Source organism: Cydia fagiglandana, chromosome 15 (assembly GCF_963556715.1).
Source record: "Cydia fagiglandana chromosome 15, ilCydFagi1.1, whole genome shotgun sequence".
Taxonomy (NCBI): domain Eukaryota; kingdom Metazoa; phylum Arthropoda; class Insecta; order Lepidoptera; family Tortricidae; genus Cydia; species Cydia fagiglandana.
The window spans coordinates 4,316,059-4,337,964 of NC_085946.1; the positions used below are offsets into that span (position 1 = coordinate 4,316,059).

A 21,906-nucleotide genomic window follows, 5' to 3' on the forward strand; every position below is an offset into this window, starting at 1 on the left:
ATGACTGGAACCAATTCCAAGTTCATACTGGGCTGCTCAATAGGAGCAGAATTGTCTGCCAAATTCTTGGCAGAAATGTCAAGTAAATAGGATAGCGATAAAGCTATTTGTCTTTTATAATAATTTGAAAGGCAACACTTGCCTTTAGTCAAAAACACCATAGGCATATGGTATTTACTAACAAAATTGTTAGTGTCAATTATGCTAAACTTACTACTATATGTACAAAGATTATATAGAGATATATTTAACTTATGTCTAGTGGTATTTTCTGCCTCTGACATTTGCTCACAATAGGGGAATGTGAAAAAAATAATTTCATGCACTGCAAGCGAGTTTAACTGTTCAAAGTATTTAATTAAATTATTTTTGTTCACATTACCCCTATTCCCCATAAGAATAAGCAGTGTTGTCTTAGAATTAATATTACTGTCATTTAAAATTTGTTTTAAGATATTTTCAAAGCTACTGTGAGGCAGACAATTGCTGATTGTACTAAGTCCCTTTAGGTAAAAGCTTAAAAATGAGCTCATATTGCTTCCAATTTCATCAGAATACATAATAACATTAGGTTTAGGTGTGCTTTGTTGTGTAGTGTGGAAGGAGCTATTATCACTTACATGCTGTTGTGGTAAACCGTCACACAGGCTTAGGTCGAGCAAACTGGTCGACGAATGTTCAGTCACTTGCTTACAAGTACATGACTGGGCATTGGTCAGTGACTCAAACCGTTCTGAATTAAGCTTAATCTGGGATATTAAATCATCCATGGCCAAAGAATATTCATTAATCACCTTTTTAGAACTCTCATTTATATTTTCTAAGGATTCTATGGAATCCTCCAAACTCTGAATTTTTAATTTTAAAGTCTGTGTGTCGGTTTCATATTGCAACGCGCGTTATCTTAGGATTCTTAGGGACATACTTAAATCGAGAGCCAAATTGATTTGCGAAATGCGAACCGCGCGCCGCAGCTAAAATAAGAGTTCCCTCTTAAGTTTTACATGGAGTATTTCACGTATTGTCACTGCCAAGTCGGTGCAAAGTTAGTGTGGTCGGGGTCTAGGATGTATTTTTCAATAGTGGTGTATCTGCAATGTTAATGTAATCTCTGGCGATATTACAAGGCTGTTTACAGGCGTCGTTATTAAGGAGCTGTGTTTATTCTCGACTCGAAATTTAATATAACAACTCGCCATAGATTTTATCTATTGAAAGTCTGTTGGGGTATTTTGAGAGTTATGGTCGCAAGAGTATAATTGAGTAATTAATTGAAGCGTTATACCTACGGTCGTTATTAGACTATATTTTGAGTTTCTTGGAACTACGAAATAACGTTTGATATTTTACTAATCGCAGTTTTTGAAAGAATTCTCTAGCCACCTCAGCTTCTCCATGAAACCTAGCAGTGTCTTCAGGTTGCTTACTGCCTCCTTCAGTGTGCGCGGTTTCCCTAGGTATTGGTTCCTGTACCTATACTTCTACCTGTTTTAGGTCAGATAGGACTGATAGGAGTCGTTTTCTTAAAAGTAGTGGCCGTGGCAGGCGTGTCTCACTCCGCGATTTCGTCGCTTTGCTACAGGTAGCTAAAAGTGCATCCGTTCGGCCCCAATTTTGGGGTTTGCCATAAGCCGCGCGTGGCGCTGTCGCCACCTAGCAGTAATATCTGTGCTGATTGTAACAGACGCGTTTTGTCAGAGAGTGAGTCTTCTGTACTTAGTAGGTACTATGATTTGTTCTGTGGCCGTGCCTGCTTTTTAAATAGAATACCGAGTCGACCGCAGGCCCTCCAGGTCAGCTGTGGCAAAAAAAGGCCGAGACAACGCTATGAACACGATTACTATTAAAGCCGTAACAGACTACCGCACCGCACTGCGACCTTGACGCTGAGAGGCGCACGCACGTACAGCTTGGCAAAAAAGAGTAGAAATTAAAAAGTGGCAACACTGTAGCGTCGTCCCTTTCAAATCAATTTATGTAGAGAACGGGACGAGACTACAGTGCTGCCACTTTTTATTTTCTACTCTTTTTTGCCGGGCTGTATAGATAGTGTGTAAGGTGGTCGCGGTGCGGTAGTCTGTTACGACTTTTACACTTTATTTTTGGTCGTCACGTTGCCAAAATTAAAGAATGCTTTAGGTAATTTTTTTGAAGTGTAGGTATACCTACTGTAGTCCCCGAGAAATATGGTATTCTAAAACGCGTTAAATCCTACTTTTGTCTTCCAACCCTTTCTGCAAATTCCGATGAGCAGAGCAGCAGTTTCCGATGAAAAGGGTAGCTCTACCCTATTAAACATATGATTGATAAAGAAATATCTAGTTTTGTTTTTCGCGGTAGGGCCTCAGAGCTGTATCTAAAGCCCCCTCCAGACTATGCGCGTGAATCGCGGGCGAAGCCGCGAACGCGAGTGTGGAGTCTAGTTCGCTGATATGCGAAATCGACTCCAGACTCGCGTTCGCGGCTTCGCGCCGCGATTCGCGCACGAGTGTGGAGCGGGCTTTAGACTATATTATGAGCTCTCATAGTCCTAAACCGTCTGCTTAAAAAAATTTAACTATAGATGGTCAAGCAAATCTTGTCAGTAGAAAAAGGCGCGAAATTCAAATTTTCTATGAGACGATATCCCTGCGCGCCTACATTTTTCAAATTTGCCGCCTTTTTCTACTGACAAGATCTGCTTGGCCAAGTTTATATACCTATGCTCATGTAGCACTGTGTAACTCGCGGGGGATGTGCAAGCAACATGTTTTAACTGCCTTAACTGGTAAGCAAGTGGGTCGCTTTTAGACTTTTAAGGTATATGAATGTATAATACCCGAATTGCGTAACACAGACTACAAAGGTGCGTAACGTAAATATATGCTCAATGTGCAAAGAAAGGTCAATTGCAACCCCAGCCCAAGAACAACACATGGCAAGTCTACATAAACGTCAAAGTCGTTGTCTGTTGTGATGTCTGTTTGTCAATGTCACTGTCATGCTGTCAGTAGTGTCAGTGCAGTGTGTCAGTGGCGTTAGTGCATCGCTATTCGTTTCGTGTATATTTTATTCCCGAACAAAAATGACCACAAATTTAGTTAATATACAATTGACTGGAAAAGGCGCCAACATCAAAAATGAGTAAATGTTTTTTATTCCCTTATTGCTTAATACTATACTATTCATTAATTAATATTCCATCCAAACCTGGCTGCAACTTTCCTAGTACCTACCTCGCTGTTTTCTGGTAGACAACAGTACGGAATACCGTCAATTTTTTGCAAGTCTTGCCGCTCGGTCAGCCTCCTCGTTACCCGTGGTACCGACATGAGAAAGTATTAATTGAATAATCATTTCTAGTGCTCTTGTTTAGTGTTCGAATTCTATTCATTATTTACTTTTTTATAATGAATATGTCTAAATCGACACATTTAGATCGTAACTTTAATATGATATATTTAACTATGTATTTTTTTTTAAGTTAGAAGAGTTAGACCACTGAACTGTATAATTTAAGGCACTGGTCCCACCGCGAGCTAGTAAGCTATGAGCTATGGGCTATAAACACGAACAAAAGATAAGCACTCCCGTGTAAATAAAAGAGACACGGCGATATTTATAGTTACTCGCCCAGCGGTGAGCTATAAATATCGCCGTGTCTCTTTTATTTACACGGGAGTGCTTATCTTTTGTTCGTGTTTATAGCCGATAGCTCATAGCTTACTAGCTCGCGGTGGGACCAGTGCCTTAAGATTGAAAAATGGTGTATGGTCACAAACATTTTTGACAAGCCAATGTTCCAAAAATATAACACGTTCTTATTGCCAGGTGTGTAAATATATTTTTGGAATATTGTCTTGTAAAAAAGTTTGTGATCTTGACTGGATCATAGCCCTAAGAACAGTTTTTTAAGATTGAGTTAGCTTTGGAAGATTTTTATCCAGCATCATTTATTGTTTAGCTTAAAAGTAAAAGGCTTAATAGGCTGGATTGTATCTATTTTCTAGCTGTTGCTAATTAAGATTATGTACCTACACAATAAATTATAGACTGTCTGAGCGTGAAGTAACTTACTTAAGAATACTAAGAAGAAGTAACTTACTTAAGAATACTTACTGGATATTAAACTTCTTGTGAACTAATCTAATTTTAAATTAATAACAATTTTATTTACAGGCCTAATGATATAGATATAAAAGTACCTCCTGATGTAAAGAAGGAACAAAAACAAAATCAACCAAATACATTCAATAAAAAAAAGAAAAAACAGAAGATAAATAACTTCCAAAATTTTAATAATGCAACCCCAGCCCTGTTTGTTGCTCCGCACCATGGACTAAACTACTTTGTACCTCCAAATCTGGCTCAGAATTTGGGGGGACCAAGTTTATACACGATGCCTGGGATGCACCAAAACATGATGGGACAGAATGCTGCGCTCAAGCCAAATCAAAAGCAACCACTTGCACGCAAAAAGGCTGCAAGAATGTTGCTAATGCGACACGAAATACAGCAAGCTGTTGCTGTTGCCGACCGGGCAGACAAAGAAAGAATAGCATGGGAGATGAGTTTAGTAGACCGAATGGACTCGGACCTAAAGAAATACAAAGAAATAGGTGTGATTCACAACTCAATACTACGAAAAACTAAGCCTGCTAGAAATAAGTTGAAATTGATACAACAAATAGAGAAAGCTGCCGCTAAAGCTAACCAGACAGAAAAAGAGAGAATAGCGCGGGAAATGAATAATATTCAACGAATGAACTTTTCAAGGCAGTTACAACATTTAGCTATACTTCATCAGTCAATCATCAACAATAAATCCAAAAAATCTGTTAATCCAGCACTACAAAAACCAGTTGTAATAACTTTAACAGCAGAAACAAAGGAGTAAGATTCATATATATTTCTTTCAATACAAGAGTCACACATAAGATAATTCATGCCACTCGCGGATTCGCCCTAAGGCACAGTAGGCCCGGGGCGGCCAGATATTTTCTCTTATCTCTTGCATTGTAAAGTGTGGCAAAGTCATAATTAATGACAATTTTTATAAAAAAATTCGCAGATTCTACCTACATCGTGATACCACCCCCTTTCTCTTAGAAAGAACCTTAACGAGAGTGTCCACAGTTGCAAACCAGGCCAAAGTATCTTATATACTTTTCTAAGTTATAAACTGTTTGCCAAACTTCATTACAATCCGTTCATGCTTTTTTGTGCAAAGAATGAACAAACATGCAAAATATCCCATTCTTCATATATTTAGTAGGATATTTCTGTATTAGTAAATAGTAACTTTCTTTACAGTCACCTGCAATAATATGTTACACAACCAAGGCCGCAAAAATATCTAACACGATCTTATTAAAGTGCATGTCACATATTTTTGCTACCTTAACATATTATTGCAGGTGACTGTACTTCTGTCCTACATATGTAACCATTTTTGCAGTGAGGACTTCACACAAGACATTGTGACACCAGCACAAAGCTTGCAGCAGCAACATAACCAGTCCCATGTTGTCAATCCAAGTATTTCTGACATGTAAGTAATTCTTTTTAAATATTACTTTTCAACCAACAGAGCGCGCGACTTTCAATCCGGAGGTCGCAGGTACAAACCCTGGCTCTGCCCAATGAGTTTTTCGGAACTTACCTTACTTACCAGTCGCTTTTCGGTGAAGGAAAACATCATGAGGAAACTGGACTAATCCCAATATGGTCTAGTTTACCCTCTCGATTGAAAGGTCAGATGGCAGTTGCTTTAGTAAAAACTATTAGTGCCTACGCCAATTCTTGGGATTCATTGCCAAGCGGACTCCAGCCATGGCAAAATGCCGGGATAATGCGAGGAATGATGACTTTTCAACCATGTACCGAACCCCGGATGTAAAATCCGAACATGCTTGGTACATCATAGTCTGGCAACCCAATTTGTCAGTACAGTCTGGTAAAAAAAGAGTAGAAATTAAAAAGTGGCAACACTGTAGTGTTGTCCCGTTCTCTTATATAAATTGATTTGAAAGGGACGACACTACAGTGTTGCCACTTTTTAATTTCTCCTTTTTTTTGCCAGGCTGTAGAAAAACAGGCAACATTTTTAATGTAGGTTGGCGCGAAAATTCCATCTACCATAGTAATAATGAAGATACAGAGAGATTACCAAGCTAAGTTGGCAGCGATTTTGGTAGCCCAGACAGTGCAGGTGATATTTAAATGTCATAATTTCATAGAAGTTGACATTTAAAATTATACTGTTTGCACTTTCTTGGTCTAGCTCTACAAGGTTACAGATTTAGGTTGCCTCTCTTTCTGACAAACATGTTTTAACTCAATCAAACGTTAGTGTCACGTTTTATAAAGCTACTCGTTATGTACTCGTTGTAAGTTCTTGTTTGTTTCTCTTACATACCTCTAATCATGTCATCATACCTCTTATTGTAATATGCCTACTTGAATGACTTGAATAAACTATTTTTTTTTATCTTTATCTTAAAAGTTCCACTATTTGCATCTCTTTCCTCAACATGTCAAACAAAAGTGATGCAACAACAACTAACCACGAAGTTTACACAAAAGTTCCCGTTGATTTCTCGTGATTTTTTTTTTTCTATAATAGCAACCCTACCGATACGTCAATGTCATTAATGTCACTCATCACTACTTTTGCTTTGATTGCTTGTCATATCGCCGCTTGTTGAAGGAAATTGTTTATATTCATTTTTCCATTAATACCAAATATATTATTATATTGAATTACGTGGTTATCGTTAAAAATGTTACCTTTTAATAGGTAAGTACTTTGAGATTTAATTAGAAAAAACAATACACGGAAGATTGTAGATCGAGCTGCTTATTTTGGCAGAACTTAATTTTTGTTGTACCTGCTTTTTTCTAAAATAATACGTATATATTTGAAAATAATACGTTGAAACGGTTTTCTTAACCCCTTAAAACGAATTTAATATATTATAATAGTATTCAACCTGTTGAAATAGTCTTATACAACATGAGATATTTGGTACAACATTTTCATAGGCCATCGTAAATTGGAGCGAAATCTGTAACGAAATCTTACGTTTGTCTTAAACTATTATAAAGTAAATTGATTGAGTCTTTTAGTTTATTATAATAAACATTTAGCAAGAGATAGACAGGCGCTGCTGAGGCCATTATGTCCATGAAATAAAAAAATATTAGCATTGCACTCTATTGTTCTTATAAATAGAAATTGCAACAATGATGTAAAAAAACAAGACTACTGTCTACTTATAAATAACTATATTTCAGAACCAGAAGAGGGGCGAGAAACAACAAAAAAAAGAACACTGTAATACAGAATGTGCAAGTGTTCAAACCTGGCAGTAGTACGAGCCAGTTCCAAGCCCCACATCAAGATGAGCCGGAGGACCTGTCGGATGACCTGGCCCCACACATGGGGCAGGGGCAGCAGCAGCCTGCGACGCAGACCCTGCCATTGACAGCGGAAAATAAACTAAACTTTAAGTTAGTTCTTTTTTAATAAACTGCACTTGCTGCATCTCTAAGACAGATGATACTGACAAAAAAGAGTAGAAATTAAAAAGTGGTAACAGGTTGAATCAACTTTTTCTTGTCACTAGTTGCCATGGTTATGGTCTCCTGGATCACTCCTATAATACTAGTTTTTTCGTATCTAAATGAACTAAACTTGAATTTGTTGGTAGTTATAAGGTCTTTCCATTATGGGACAACTACTAAGCATGTTTGTTGAACATGGTACAGCAGTTCTTCTAACTTATTTTCCAGTACTTATAACAGTTCAAAAACCTTATTGAGCTTACTATGGGACTAGGTGTAACATTGTCTTATATTTCCATTTCTTTATATTTACAAAGCTTTCCTCCTAACTTTACAGGTTCCAAAGAACCACCCAAACAAAGACTCCAGACTGGTCTGAGTACCAGAACAAGTTTAAGCGGATTGGAGGCGCCTCTCCAGATCACGAGGATGAAGGCAGCCAGGAGGTCAAACAGGAACCCAATAAGGACCAGTCTATAAATACTGGTAAGTACATGTGTGTGATGCTTTCTTGTCCTGATTTTGACTAAAACTATTTTATACACATAGTCGTAAAACTTTGGCATTGCATGAAGGTGCATTTTAAACTGTACCTGCATAATGGTTTTTTTTTATAGCCATACAAATAAAATAAAAAAACTTTTATATAGTAAAAAGTATTAACAGGATTTATGATAAAAAAAATCATTCAAATGTGCTAGTGATTATGACATAAGTGAAACTAACAACTTTGTATTATGAACAATTGTGCAACATGGAAATGTAGTAGAAACTGTCTCTAACAGGATACATGTTCGAAGAAGATGTTGAGATGAAGGAACTCCCGACCCACCACATCAACATGAAGGAGCTGAATGTGGCCGTTACCACCGAACCTTACCTCTACCTCAATGATGACCAGGTCAAAGAAATTGATGAAGCCCTAGTAAACATAATCCAGGATGCCATCTTCAACCATCAGCTATCATACATCCCAACCTTCCAAGACTTTCCTGTACACAATTTAGGACACCTACCACTCAATTGCCAAGGACCTAAAGACCTAATTTGGCTGCACGAAACACTTTCAAGCATACCCTCACCAATACCAAACGCCAATTTAGTGATCAAACCTCAGAGCGAAATACCCAACATGATAAAAGTCAAACTATTTGTGCCTAACTTCTCAGGCAATTTGGAAGAACTGAAATATCTTTTGCAGAGGCAAAACCATTGGTATGATATGAGTACATGGATGCTTGTTAAAAGTGAGAAACAAGGAGATGATCCTTCTAATTACAGTTTAGAATATCGCGTTCCCGAGATGCAAGCTATGATTATTGACAACAGGGATAGACGTGTAGCTTACTCGCTAGGATCCATCTTCGCTATAGTTTCAGATGATGACACTATAGATACTGAAAAGGTTTTCAAATACCGTAACACGGCCATGCATCTACAAGTATGTGTCTTAACGGAGCCATTCCGCTACCTGACTGTGTTAGAAGTAGAAATGATCAGGCTAGCATTAGTGTACAAGTTAGAGAAGGATGTTTATTCAGAGAGTGAATATATACCAGCATTCAGAGGCTGTCCAGGGCATTTTAAAGGCGGCTTAAAGATTTGGTGTGAAAGCGACCGAGACTTGAGATGGCTGAGAGAAGCAGTAGTGTCAATAGTTTCACCGGCTATTGGAACTAAGCTGATTACTAAACAGCAAGGTGCTGTACCACCGAGAGCTAGAATGACTGTGTCCATACCAACTACCGAAGATGGAGCATTTATTTTAAAAGTTCTAAAAAGACAGAATGCTTGGTGCGACGTGGACTCTTGGACGCTGTTTTCAACATGGTTGGACGCTAAGTCTAATGGCCTTATGTGTGTATTTTATATACCACATAAGCACATACGGCTTATTAAGGAGAAATACTGCCGTCTTTCCTTTTTACTTGGCTATGTAAAGGCTGATATTAAAATAGAATAATTTTAACTTAATGGCTGTGGAAATGTGAGTATTTGTGTTTAATATAAACTTATAAGTTAAGATAAATACTTTTAAAATAGGGTTACAATGAAAGTGAGAGTTATAGTTTTTATAAATGTTGTTTTTTAAGTATTTTTTTTAACTTATAATGGTCTGATAAAAATGTGATCTCACTACTTTTGTATAAGATTTTAATATGAAATAAGATGAATTTTAAGGTTCTACAGCATACACACAATGTCCTCAAAACACAAAGTATTTTTTATGCCTAGTTAAGAAAGTACGAATTTATTTTGCTGTACTAGAAAATGTGATCTCACTTCTCAACCAATGATTTAACTTTTTTAGCATGAGTGTATGTATTCTCGTTAGAATGTCCTCCTAAAGCAAAAAATATTTTTTCCAATAATGGAATTGAGACTGTAAGCTAATACTATAAATCAGCGGTCGGCAACAAGCGGCCCGCGAGCCTCCCTGGCTATTTTGTATGTAATACTGACAAACGACAATGTCTGATAAAGTCATAAATATTAACAAAGTGCGGCCCGCGTCAACTTCGGTAACTACTGTTTGGCTCTTGGCTGCTAAAAGGTTGCAGACCTCTGCTATAAATAATATACAGTTGGTGCCCTGACATAGTATCCACTTTTCTACAGCTAGTATGGCGAGATGGATACTTAGTTCCCTAACTGTACATCATCGTTCGGAAAAGTAATGTGTAAATAGTGTTTAAATTTGGCCATCCAAACTGAAATAGGCTTGACATGTCAAAACGATTGCATATTAATGATAAAAATACTAAAATACGATAATGTATGTACCTAGTCAATGGACGGGCTGCCTTATTTGAGTTTCTGTCAATTTGATGATTGTTAGAGGCACAAAAATTAGGGGTATGCCTGTTTCATTCCTAGAGTAGGTATTGTTATAAATGAATTCGTTTTGATTTGACTATAGCAAGAGCCAACTATCTCGTTCTGACGGTTAACTCTGTTATTATAAAGACAGAGATGGAATCATTAGTATCATTACACTGTCTAGTATAAACTCAATTTTGGTTGGCCAGCAACCGTTTACGTACCTACATATACAACAGTATCTATGACCTAGAGTCAGACTGTGAAAAGTCTGCAGCGATTTTGATAGCCCACGCAGTGCAAGTGTCATTATAAACGTCAATCTTCTATGAAATTATGACGTATAAATAACACTTACACTGCGTGGGCTATCAAATCAGCTGCAGACTTTTCTTGGTGCGACTCTATGTATGTTAGTCTAAGCTAATTTTTCACTGATTGGAACAGAATGAAGTGTGGCATTACAGCGGAATATAGAATATATAGATGGTATATGCGTAACAGATCACAAGGCTCTTTGTATGCTTGCGTTCGAGTCAAGACTGAATGTTCTTCTAAAAAGGATGTGTAATACACCAACGGTAGTTCTTTGGTTATAACTCGCCAGATGGCGCTGCTATATTTTTTTAAATTTTTCCTTTAGAGTAATTTTTGTTACTAGAATTAAAGTCATAAACTGTCGTAAAAATAACTCAAAATATTTTATGATTAGATCATAATGATTTTTCTGTGATTTTGCATAATAAGTAAGTTAAGATCTCAATGATACTTGTGTTGAACACACTTTAATAAAATGTAAATGAAATAAGATATGTACATATAGTCTGTGGCAAAAATTGCGAGTTCAACACTCACTTATTCTTTTAACCTTTCGTATGTCTAAGCACTGATCAGTGCTTAGACAGACGAAGGGTTAAAAATAAGATTGTGCCAAGTTAGTTTTGGAAACTTCGCCTTTTTAATCTACTGGTGCTGTTCTCTGTGCAAGAAACTATATGTTTGATAAATGTTTTAACGTTTTCAATATGTGCTCAACACTTGATATACTAATTTAAGTTTTATAAGATGACTGTCTTATCTTTGCGCAACTAGATTGTGTATAACACTTTTTGATTAAACGTTTTATTTGATATACTTGTATGACTTTTTATTTTAACCAACATCACATAATTGAAACATAGTCCCAGATGGTATATTGTAGCCGTAGTTTTAACCTGTACCTACCCGACGAGCTAGAACTAGAGGCTCTGTGAGCTGTAGACCTCACGATACGCTTCATAAGCTTAACCGATTCGTTGCGTGTTCCATTTTCGAAAACTTATGGCTGTGGCGCGGAACAATCATTTCATGAGACGGCAGCCATGCCATGCGCCATAGAATATGATGACACTCCTCCCGTGTCATACGCCACACGTAAAAAACATTGATGACACGGCAGGCGTGTCATCAGCCCCGAATCGGTTAACACATTCAGCGCCAAGAACCTGACAATTGGGTACAACTGTTCGTAGCGATTACGCGCTTCATACGGGCGGTAACCCGTAGCACTTTAAGGGGCCCACTGATTAACAGTCCGCCGGACGGTTGATACTTGTGGTCGGTATCGGCCTGTCAGTTGTTCGGAACTGTCAAAATTTTGTTCTAACTGACAGGCCGATACCGTCCGGCGGACTGTTAATCAGTGGGCCCCTTTAGTGGCAATGAATGTGTTATAAAAATAAATATTTCGTTTGAGTCAGTCAAAATATTTTAAACTTTCGCGTTTTGAACACATATTAACTCACATTTATAGACGGGTCTAACGCGAATTTTATTCAATTACCTTGATTTACCGACGTTTCGACACAGGTTTCACTGGTCGCGGTCGCGGCTGACTGCCTCACAGTAATTTATGCCCATTTCCACTATTTTTAACATTTTCCGAAAAACAAAACAAAAATGTTTGTAAGTACTAAACCTGCTCACAAAATTTCGCTAGAATCTGTGAGAATTGAGACCTCTCAAAAAAAATTCCTTCAACAGGCCAATTAGAGTCGGCGATTCGCTATGTGCACGACTAGTGCTGCCCTCATTTTGTCGGAATTTCTACGTTAAATCTTATGGAGTAAAATTCGTTCAAGCGGCTGCCGCTAGTACTAATGTCGGACATTCCATAAGATTACCTGTGTTTGTGACGATCAGCGCCACCGACTTCGCACGTTCCCAATAGATCCCTAATTATCTGCTGCGATTTAACCTCGCTGTTTTTTTTTCAGGACCAAATAACCTTCGAATACAGATCCCTCCGATCAGCCAGCAAACAGTCACAGCCACTCAACAGAAACGGGCGGGAACTCCGAAAGTCGAACTAAAAACAACTCAACTCAAGTCAACAGAGATACGTAGGTTTCAGTTCAGTTTAAATAAAAATCGGACAAGTGCGAGTCGTACTCGCCCACCGATGGTTCCGTACTTTTTAGTATTTGTTATAGCGGGAACAGAAATACATCATCTGTGAAAATTTCTACTGTCAGAAAGCGGGAGTTTTTTTTTTTTATTATGAATGGGCTTACTCATGGCCACAGACTAGCCGAGGCGTAGACGTGGCCTACGATGGAGCGAGCTCGCCCACTTGATTTGAAGGTTGCCGGGTTATAAGAACACGGAAATATAGACGCCGGCAGGGAATTCCATTCCTTGGCAGTGCGCATAAGGATAGTAGAAGCAGTACACTCCCCGAAGTAATAGGGTCCCGTTTATACCCTTTGGGTACGGTCCCTAAAAGATTCTTCCATCAAATTATTTTCTTTGTCGAACTTTCAATAACTTACTGTCAAAAGTAATTTAGCACACACACTTTTATTGCTGACTGTACTTCTTCTCATTTGCATGTATATCAAGTAGGTGCTTCTCGAGACCTTTCTAATGAGCCTAAACTCGATGTCTTTAGTGTTTTTCCATCGCTGAGTTCCTTTTTTTACCTTCCGACTGCATCATAAGATCAGTTCCATTTTAGCATATCGTCGGGTGACAAGCAAAAGTCACTAAAGTTAAGTACTATCAAAAAAATGATGTAACAATGCACTTTATTACACTTGTAACACGGTTTATTGTCTAATAAGTAATTTTAATGGTGTTAGTTAGTGACTTTTGCTTGTCACCCGACGATATTATTGCATTGACATCAGAATAACAGAAGATTCTCCAAATCCAAACGCTCCGGTGTGTGAGCGAGATAGCGCTGTGAACGTGTCTAGTGATGTCTCCCGCACACCAGCGCGGCATCCGGATGCGCATCCAATGTGAAGACCAGTCATCGTTTTCAATTGTTTTGTCGAGTTAATTATTATATGTCTTGATTTTCACATATTATTTTTATAAAGTACCCTTAATCGCGTATACTTAAGGTTTAATACCTCTGACGTTTTAAGGACGGCATTGTCCACGTGGTCTCAGCGACGCTTAACCTCTAGCCGCCCAGAGACCTATAAAAAGGTCACCTGTTCCATTCTAATTTGAACTTTGTGTTGACAAAATAAAATTACATTTTGCTTGGCAACGTTTGACGTATAGGCGGCTAGAGGTTAAGTATAGGTACGCAATCAAGTCCCGTTAAATGAAATAATAATTATAATGGCTAATTTACAAGAGTAGAGCACTTAATAATGTTGCAGGAAGATAAAAATGCTAAATTATTTAAATGTATGTAGGTATTCATCAATTTTATTGATGTTCCAGCATTGAAGCCAATAGACGTGCGAGTGCGGAACGCGACCCCGGGTTACACCCTACCCCAACCTACCCCTAATATTCACAGTAATACTCATCTGCCCAACATGGGTAAGGGTAAGTATAATATGCCAAATCAAATTTGTCAGTAAGTAAATAAGAAGACAAATATTACATAATTACATACCTATCCCTTTTTTGCTAGTACTAATGTAAGACAAATCCAGTATGATCGTCTATGTTCGAAATGAATGTCAACATAATCCATTTTTTATATTTATAGCCACCCATGGTATAATAATATACTCCGCCTGGTACTCTCTTCCCGTCTTTTCTAGGTCACCTGACTGACACAAGCCTACGTCATCATGCGACAGCGCTATATGATAATATGCGATAGCGCTATATATAGCGGCCATGTTATTGTGACGTAGACTTGTGTCACTCTGGGAAGAGAAGACCATGTTTTATTAGACTATGTAGCCACCCTAATATTAACTGCATGGCCTACATGATAAATTAAAATGGTATCATATTAAGTTTTTTTTTTAATTAAATTATTAATTTTGTTTCAGCCTATGAAAACTACCCGAAAGGTAAGTGCATAATACATTATGCAACGTACAGGGTATATAATATTATTAATATGAATACTTATATAAAATATGGAACCCCAAAAAAATGAGCTGGCGGCCTGCTACTTGAAGGGATTGATTTTATTTTAATCTATTCGATTCTCCACCTTAACACTAACACGTTAAAGTTGTTTTTTTAAAGACGCCGCTCAGTGATATGATATTTCCCCAGGAATACCGAAATCATTCTTGCCGAAAGAAAACAATCCTGTTGCTCCACTTCCGATCCCAGGTATGATTCCTTAACGCATCGTCCTGTAATCATAGACTAGGAACCCTCCAGACTCCAGACATAGCATAGTAGCGCTTAGAGGATATAACCAAGGGAGACGCCCTGTCTTTAATTTTCGGTACAAAATAGTCTGCCGTTTTTTGCGGGGGAGGGGCACATCAAATGTATACATATACATATCAGATAAACGTCAACATGTGGTTGACCATTGGCCGCCTATTTTCGACAGAGGGGAACGCCTGTTAATGACCACTCCGTTTGGTTATATTCTCTAAGTAGTAGCGCTACCCCCTCTGCCACAAATATATGGTAGTTTTACTCCATTTTCGATCAAGTGTCTTTGTGTGACGCCTAGGGTTTGCAATCCGGATCCGAAATGTATGAAATTATCCGGATCTGGATCCGGATCCGCGGATCTTCCCATACATTTCGGATCCGTCGTGCAAACCCTAGTGACGCCCAAGTGTCTTTGAACGGACCAATCACGGCACGGAACTCGCTCGCCTCGTCCCCCGCACCCCTGTATTTTTTGGCAGCATCGGTTTCATGAAATAATTGCTTTAAACTCCGTCTAGACTTCTAGAGGATTCCTATTATAGTCTACGCCTGTAATTAAGTAAATTAATTTTATTCCAGTATAATTAATTTCTTGTTTTATTTACAGGTTGTAGCTTTCCGGCAGGTAAGATTTTCATTCCATATAACATAATTAGGTAGAGTAGGTACAGTCGCGTTCAAAAGTGCATGGACAGATGTCGACCGCAATGCCTTAATATTACGGTTGAAACATCTCCATGCACTTTTGAACGCCAGTGTACTTGTCACACACTACCTATGTGACGTTTGGCATAAGGGTCATATTCCACATATCCAATTTCTTTGTCCAATGCGTATTGCGTCTCACATTTTGATTTAATGAGAGATTGAGAAGCAGTGACATAGAAATTGGACAGGTGGAATACCACCCTAAGATGTCATAATTTAAAATTGACATTGTCATAGATTGGACGTAAAATTCATACATTACAGTAGGTAAATATGATAATTGACATGATATTACTTAATTATTAATAATAAATCTTCTTATGGTGCCATATCCTATCGGATGTCGGCGATCATCGTGCGAAAGTTAATAATAAATATAATAGACGAACTCAAAATTCCTTAAATAATGTTATTTTTCGTCGCCAGGTATACCTCGATCTTTCTTAAAGCAAGAACAACTAAGATTGCAAGAGATGTCGCAGCCCACACCTCTACAGATCCCAGGTACAGTAGCAAAAGTAGCTAAGCGGGCGAGGTGTACAAAAACATCTGCACACACTCTGGCCCCGTTGCAACTAATCCATACCCATAATAACTCAATTATTCGGGAAAATCGGGTTGATAGGTACAAACTGCTATTTTTTTATAATTATTGTCTTTTTTTGCAGACGTATTACCTATATCTTAATAACGGATAATAAAGAAACGCCTATTAAAAATTTAAAACGTAATCGTAAACTAAGTAGGTAGATACATTTCGAAGGCCAAGCGTTCATTGGCTCCGTCTTAGCGACTTACCCCCTTATTCATAAACGCGCTTCAAACCTCAATGAGCTAATAATCGTTTGTCCTTATCTGTCATTTTGACTTATGCATTTGTAAGAAAGAGATAACACATAATTTAACTAAATCAGACCCGTAAAGTTTTATGAATAAAGGGGTTAATGTCTTTGTAATATTTGTCCATGTGAGACATAAAATAACAGAATGTAATTTTTTTCAGACCCCAATTTCCAAACCCAACCAGCCTACATGGACCTGCCTAGCTGGATCCTGCCGAGCCAGCCCCCCGAGCCTCCACAACATATCCACGAACACTTGTCGCCGAACGTTCCACCGATGTTACCATTTGTACATCAGGAACGTGTAGAACGGCCGTATTCTCCTACTGACGTGTATTCAGAGGGTCAGAGAGGTGATGACGGTAAATAACTCCCTTAACTAACTCTTAACTGAATCTCCGCGGCAGATATAAGAATACTTATCGCTAAACGTTCCACCTATGTTACCATTTGTACATCAGGAACGTGTAGAACGGCCGTATTCTCCTACTGACGTGTATTCAGAGGGTCAGAGAGGTGATGACGGTAAATAATTCCCTTAACCCTTAACTAATTCTTAGCTGAATCAGATCTAAGAAAATTTATCGCTAAACGTTCCACCGATGTTACCATTTGTACATCAGGAGCGTGTAGAACGGCCGTATTCTCCTACTGACGTGTATTCAGAGGGTCAAACGCTGATGACGGTAATAAATCCCTTAACTAACTCTTAACCGAATCTCTACGACAAATCTATGAAAACTTGTCGCTAAACGTTCCACCGATGTTACCATTTGTACATCAGGAGCGTGTAGAACGACCGTATTCCCCTACTGACGTGTATTCAGAGGGTCAAACGCTGATGACGGTAATAAATCCCTTGACTAACTCTTAACCGAATCTCTACGACAAATCTATGAAAACTTGTCGCTAAACGTTCCACCGATGTTACCATTTGTACATCAGGAGCGTGTAGAACGACCGTATTCTCCTACTGACGTGTATTCAGAGGATCAGAGTGGTGATGACGGTAAATAATTCCCTTAACCCGTAACTAACTCTAAGCTGAATCAGATCTAAGAAAACTTATCGCTAAACGTTCCTCCGGTGTTACAATTTGTACATCAGGAGCGTGTAGAACGGCCGTATTCTCCTACTGACGTGTATTCAGAGGATCAGAGAGGTGATGACGGTAAATAATTCCCTTAACCCTTAACTAATTCTTAGCTGAATCAGATCTAAGAAAACTTATCGCTAAACGTTCCTCCGATGTTACCATTTGTACATCAGGAACGTGTAGAACGGCCGTATTCTCCTACTGACGTGTATTCAGAGGATCAGAGTGGTGATGACGGTAAATAATTCCCTTAACCCGTAACTAACTCTTAGCTGAATCAGAAACAATACTTGTTGTAAATAATACGACAGTTATTTTTTTGCGAGACTCGTAGTGTTATAATTATAATATAAGGAGTAGACGTTTTTATTTAACTGCGAATTTGCGTTCACTGGACAATAAGTTCGCCGCCTTTTTCTACTGACTGAAACGGCTTGCCAAACTATATATTTGGAAAAATCTATTTAAAATCAATAATGATGTGTTTTAGAGCTCCGAGAGGGCTCCGAGTCCCCGGACCTCCTCCAGAGCCAGAAACGGCAGAGCGCGTTCTCTCGGCTCGGCCCCCTCACGCAGCCGAAGAAGCCCAAACTCACCATCAACTTGCAGCTGAATAAGGACCAGGCTGTCAGGTAAATATGTCAACAGACGTCGCTCGGCTCGGACGAGGCGATCTGAGATCAAAGAGATCTGAGCACAAAATTCAGATGTTTAGGGGGTACTAATGCAATGTTCTGCCACCAGAGTACAGCACTAGCGCATATTGTAAACCATAGATTACAACTTATACATACATGCCTTAAGCGAGGCATAGACTAGCAAGAACTTGCATGGAATTTACGTTACATTGCCGACTACTAAGGTAAGCTGCATTCAAAAATTTTATCAGATACAAGTTCTTGCTAGTCTAAACCTCATTTTAAACAATTTTTTGACAAGTTTGTACTATGATTTTGATGCATCAAGGCGGTTGGCTTACAGCGAAACTCGAAAATCTAAATTTCGTTTTCTGCCTATCTCTATCGCTCGAATATCCAGAAGTGACAGAGGCCGATAACGAAATTTCGAATTTCTTGTTCCGCGGTAGGCCCTCAGTTTGAGCTAATAGCGCCCTCTACGCAGAGTTTCGTGTAATATTCCCTGTTCGAAGCACATTTTTTTTTGTATACCTCCACTATTAATAATTCTTTGCAATGTGCAAGAAGTCATATAGTTGTTGCAACTTTATTACATCTCTGGCCACGTTTTCATATTTTTTATCTCACTCACAGAGAGGTGGTGGATGAGACGGACGAATCGTTCCGCTACGTGCCCGTCCACCTCCGCAAAGACATACTCGAGAGCGAGGACGAGATCGTCAAGAAATACCTGCCTTTCTGGCCGTGGAAGAAGAACCTGCAGCTTAGGAAGACCGTCTCCGCTAGGTTATCTAAGGTAAACCCACGGCCCAATTAGAACTTTTAGATACGTCAGTTAATAGATCTAGAAAAGATATGGGTTAGATATGTCAGTGTCAAACAAGTGTCAAAAGCGACGTTTCTTCAAACAAAAACGTCACTTTTGACACTTGTTTGTCACTGACATATCAAATCTATATCGTTTCCATATCTATTATTTGACGTATCTTAAAGTTCGAATATGGCTGCCAGTATAGGGATGATGACACATCGCTGGCCTAATACAGGGTGATTCATGAGACGTGAGCAGGACTAATCCTGCACACTCAGTAACTGATAATTGATCGATCACCGTCGTATTTTAGGTGAAACAACCACACTTTTTCCTATTTTTTAACTTTTTGGCGAGGGCAAATTTAATTCTCTACAATCATGGTCACCCTACAAGACCTGATTAATAAACATAAAACCTCTTTAACTGTAATGACAGCGTTATGATTACGAAGAAAATAAACTGCCAAACTTGAGTGAGATACGAGTTTTCAAAAGTAACCAGACCGTGATGACATTCAATTTGACACAGAATATCGGTAGTTTAGTATTCTAATTGTAGGGTGACCATGCGTGTCGTAAATAAATTAATAACTTTTTTTTCAATCACGACTAGAAAATTAACGTTAACCTCACTAATACTGATACGAAACAGTTCCTTAAAATTTACGAAATGCGCAGTGTTAGTCCTGCTCACGTCTCCTGAATCACCCTGTATTACAGGGTTCTATTATTTATTACATGTTACATTTTTAAGATAGTTGAAATTCGGCTAAATGTCACTATGTATGACAATGTTAAAATTTCAGTTCAATAAAAGTGAAACATAGAACCCTGTAATATTGGGCCAGCGACATGTTGAATTTTATAACAAAATATAGTAAAGTAGATAGCAAATGAGCCTTGTATCACAATAATGTGGACATTAAAATGAAATGAAATAATATTTACAGGACCTGAAAGTTTCAAAATTTAAGTTTGTTTCCAACTTCCAAAAAGGAAATAAGTAAGGATATCATTCGATTCCTTACATTTTATCCAAAAAAAGATTGTATAGCAACTATATACATAAACGCAATATTTCACCGACAAAAAAATCAATTTTCTTGTTTTGTCCACACTTCAAGATGGACTCTCAGTGACCTTGAAGTCACGTTCACTTATCGTTTTGTTAGAAGCGTTTCGCGAGTGAAGTACGTCTGTCGGACTTTGACTATCATTTCTGACTATTGTATTAATTTAGGGTCTCTATTGTTTGCCAAATAGTTTTAAGTCATAATGTATTGTTTGTCCGAATTTTCGTTAGTCATAATTGGTTTTTCTCAGAAACGCGTAACTTTTCAGGAGTGCCATAAAACAAACCTAACCTAACCTAACCTATCTATAGAATAACCTTAGGAAAATCCTGAAAAGTTAACGGTTTCAGTTTTATGACTAACGATTATATGACAAACAATACATTATGACTTAAAACTTTATGGGAAACAAAGGGACCCCATTAATTTATCCTCTAGCCGCCCATACGTCAAACCTTGCCAAGCAAAATGAAATCTTGATTTTGTCAACACAAAGTTCAAATTAGAATGGAACAGGAGACCTTTTTATAGGTCTCTGGGCGGCTAATGAATGAATGAAACCTCTGTTAATGAATGGGTCCCGTATAGACATTTGATCCTAAAAACAAACCTGATCGATTGTTACTATAAATTAAAATTTGTCATCTAGCCTATTCAAATAAACGTTATTATTTTCTTTTATTCAGGCCAACGTCAGCGTTTCCCGGTATTATGGCGTGCGTACATGTGACATATTTTCTGAATAAATGTTATCTGGTAGTCTCTTATAGTTCGTAGGTTTCTAATAGAGCCCGGCGGCTAATCCTATTGTCTATTGTTAAGTAAAACCGCTCGTGCCACGTGCCACAACCACCTGCATAAAAAGTACCTACAGTACTTCGGTTACTGAGTGCCGGCGAGTCGAACGCTACAGAACCAGTCTAAAATGTGTCATCGAGATGCGTAACAAAGGCGCGATATCGGAGAGCGCACCTACACTGGTTTTTTGAGCGTTGGACTAGGTTATAGGTAATTAAGACCCAGGTAAGGTTTTGTAGGTAAGTAGCACGTGCGGTTTTATTTAACAATGGACAATAGGATTAGCCGTCTGGCTCTATTAGAAACCTACGAACAATACCCTTAACGTCGTTGGTGGTTACCAACGCTTGACAGTGACGCTGAGATTAACAATTTTGATGAATATTGTTTTTTGTTTGTTTTAGTCTGTTATGCTTTTGGAACAAGAACAGATGGAGGCGGGATATGAAAAAGACAACGTGTTTATACAGGTCGTGGTAAGTCAACATTCTCTATACATTACATACATTTTCTTTAATGTGATGACGAATTTAAACTAAACCTGGCGAAACCTAAGGCCCCCCCCACATCTGGCGTCTTTCGAGCGTCGGCGTCTGTCGGCGTCGGTCCAGCGCTATGGAAAATGACGTCGCTGCGCAGTTGCGTCGACGCTGCGTCGAGGTTGCGTCGACGTCGGCCATAGAATTGTAGACGCCGACGCTCGAAAGACGCCAGATGTGGGGGGGGGCCTAAGGTGGATGAGCTATCTGTATGATGACGAAGCCTGCGCTGTGGACCTGGAGGTACATATGCTGTTATTATCATGTTGTTTTATTTTGGTTCAATATTTTTTTTTATTGAAACTAAAAGATTAATTAAACATTTGGTTTGAATCCATCATACACAGGCAAGGGGTTAAAAAAAAAAATTTTATTTAGCTAAATGATAGCTCACAAGTCTCA

At 38.5% G+C, this 21,906-nt stretch overlaps 2 protein-coding genes across 2 annotated transcripts in view; both read left to right on the forward strand.

Moving 5' to 3' along the window:
• Positions 1–3,013: 3,013 nt before the first annotated feature.
• LOC134671565 (uncharacterized) lies at positions 3,014–16,917 on the forward strand. Its single transcript, XM_063529425.1, has 12 exons — positions 3,014–3,123; positions 4,159–4,872; positions 5,438–5,530; positions 7,276–7,491; positions 7,883–8,031; positions 12,621–12,746; positions 14,083–14,190; positions 14,649–14,669; positions 14,881–14,940; positions 15,605–15,622; positions 16,132–16,209; positions 16,709–16,917. Exons 1-12 carry the CDS (start codon positions 3,065–3,067, stop codon positions 16,915–16,917), a joined length of 1,851 nt encoding a protein of 616 aa, XP_063385495.1. The 5' UTR covers positions 3,014–3,064.
• An 842-nt stretch (positions 16,918–17,759) lies between these two features.
• LOC134671234 (nuclear RNA export factor 2-like) overlaps positions 17,760–21,906 on the forward strand; it is a 47,440-nt gene continuing 43,293 nt past the window's right edge. Inside the window, exons 1-4 of the mRNA XM_063529032.1 lie at positions 17,760–17,880; positions 18,134–18,275; positions 18,915–19,077; positions 21,370–21,441. Coding sequence (XP_063385102.1) covers positions 17,796–17,880; positions 18,134–18,275; positions 18,915–19,077; positions 21,370–21,441 — 462 coding nt within the window. The 5' untranslated portion in view covers positions 17,760–17,795. The remainder of the gene's footprint in view (positions 17,881–18,133; positions 18,276–18,914; positions 19,078–21,369; positions 21,442–21,906) is intronic.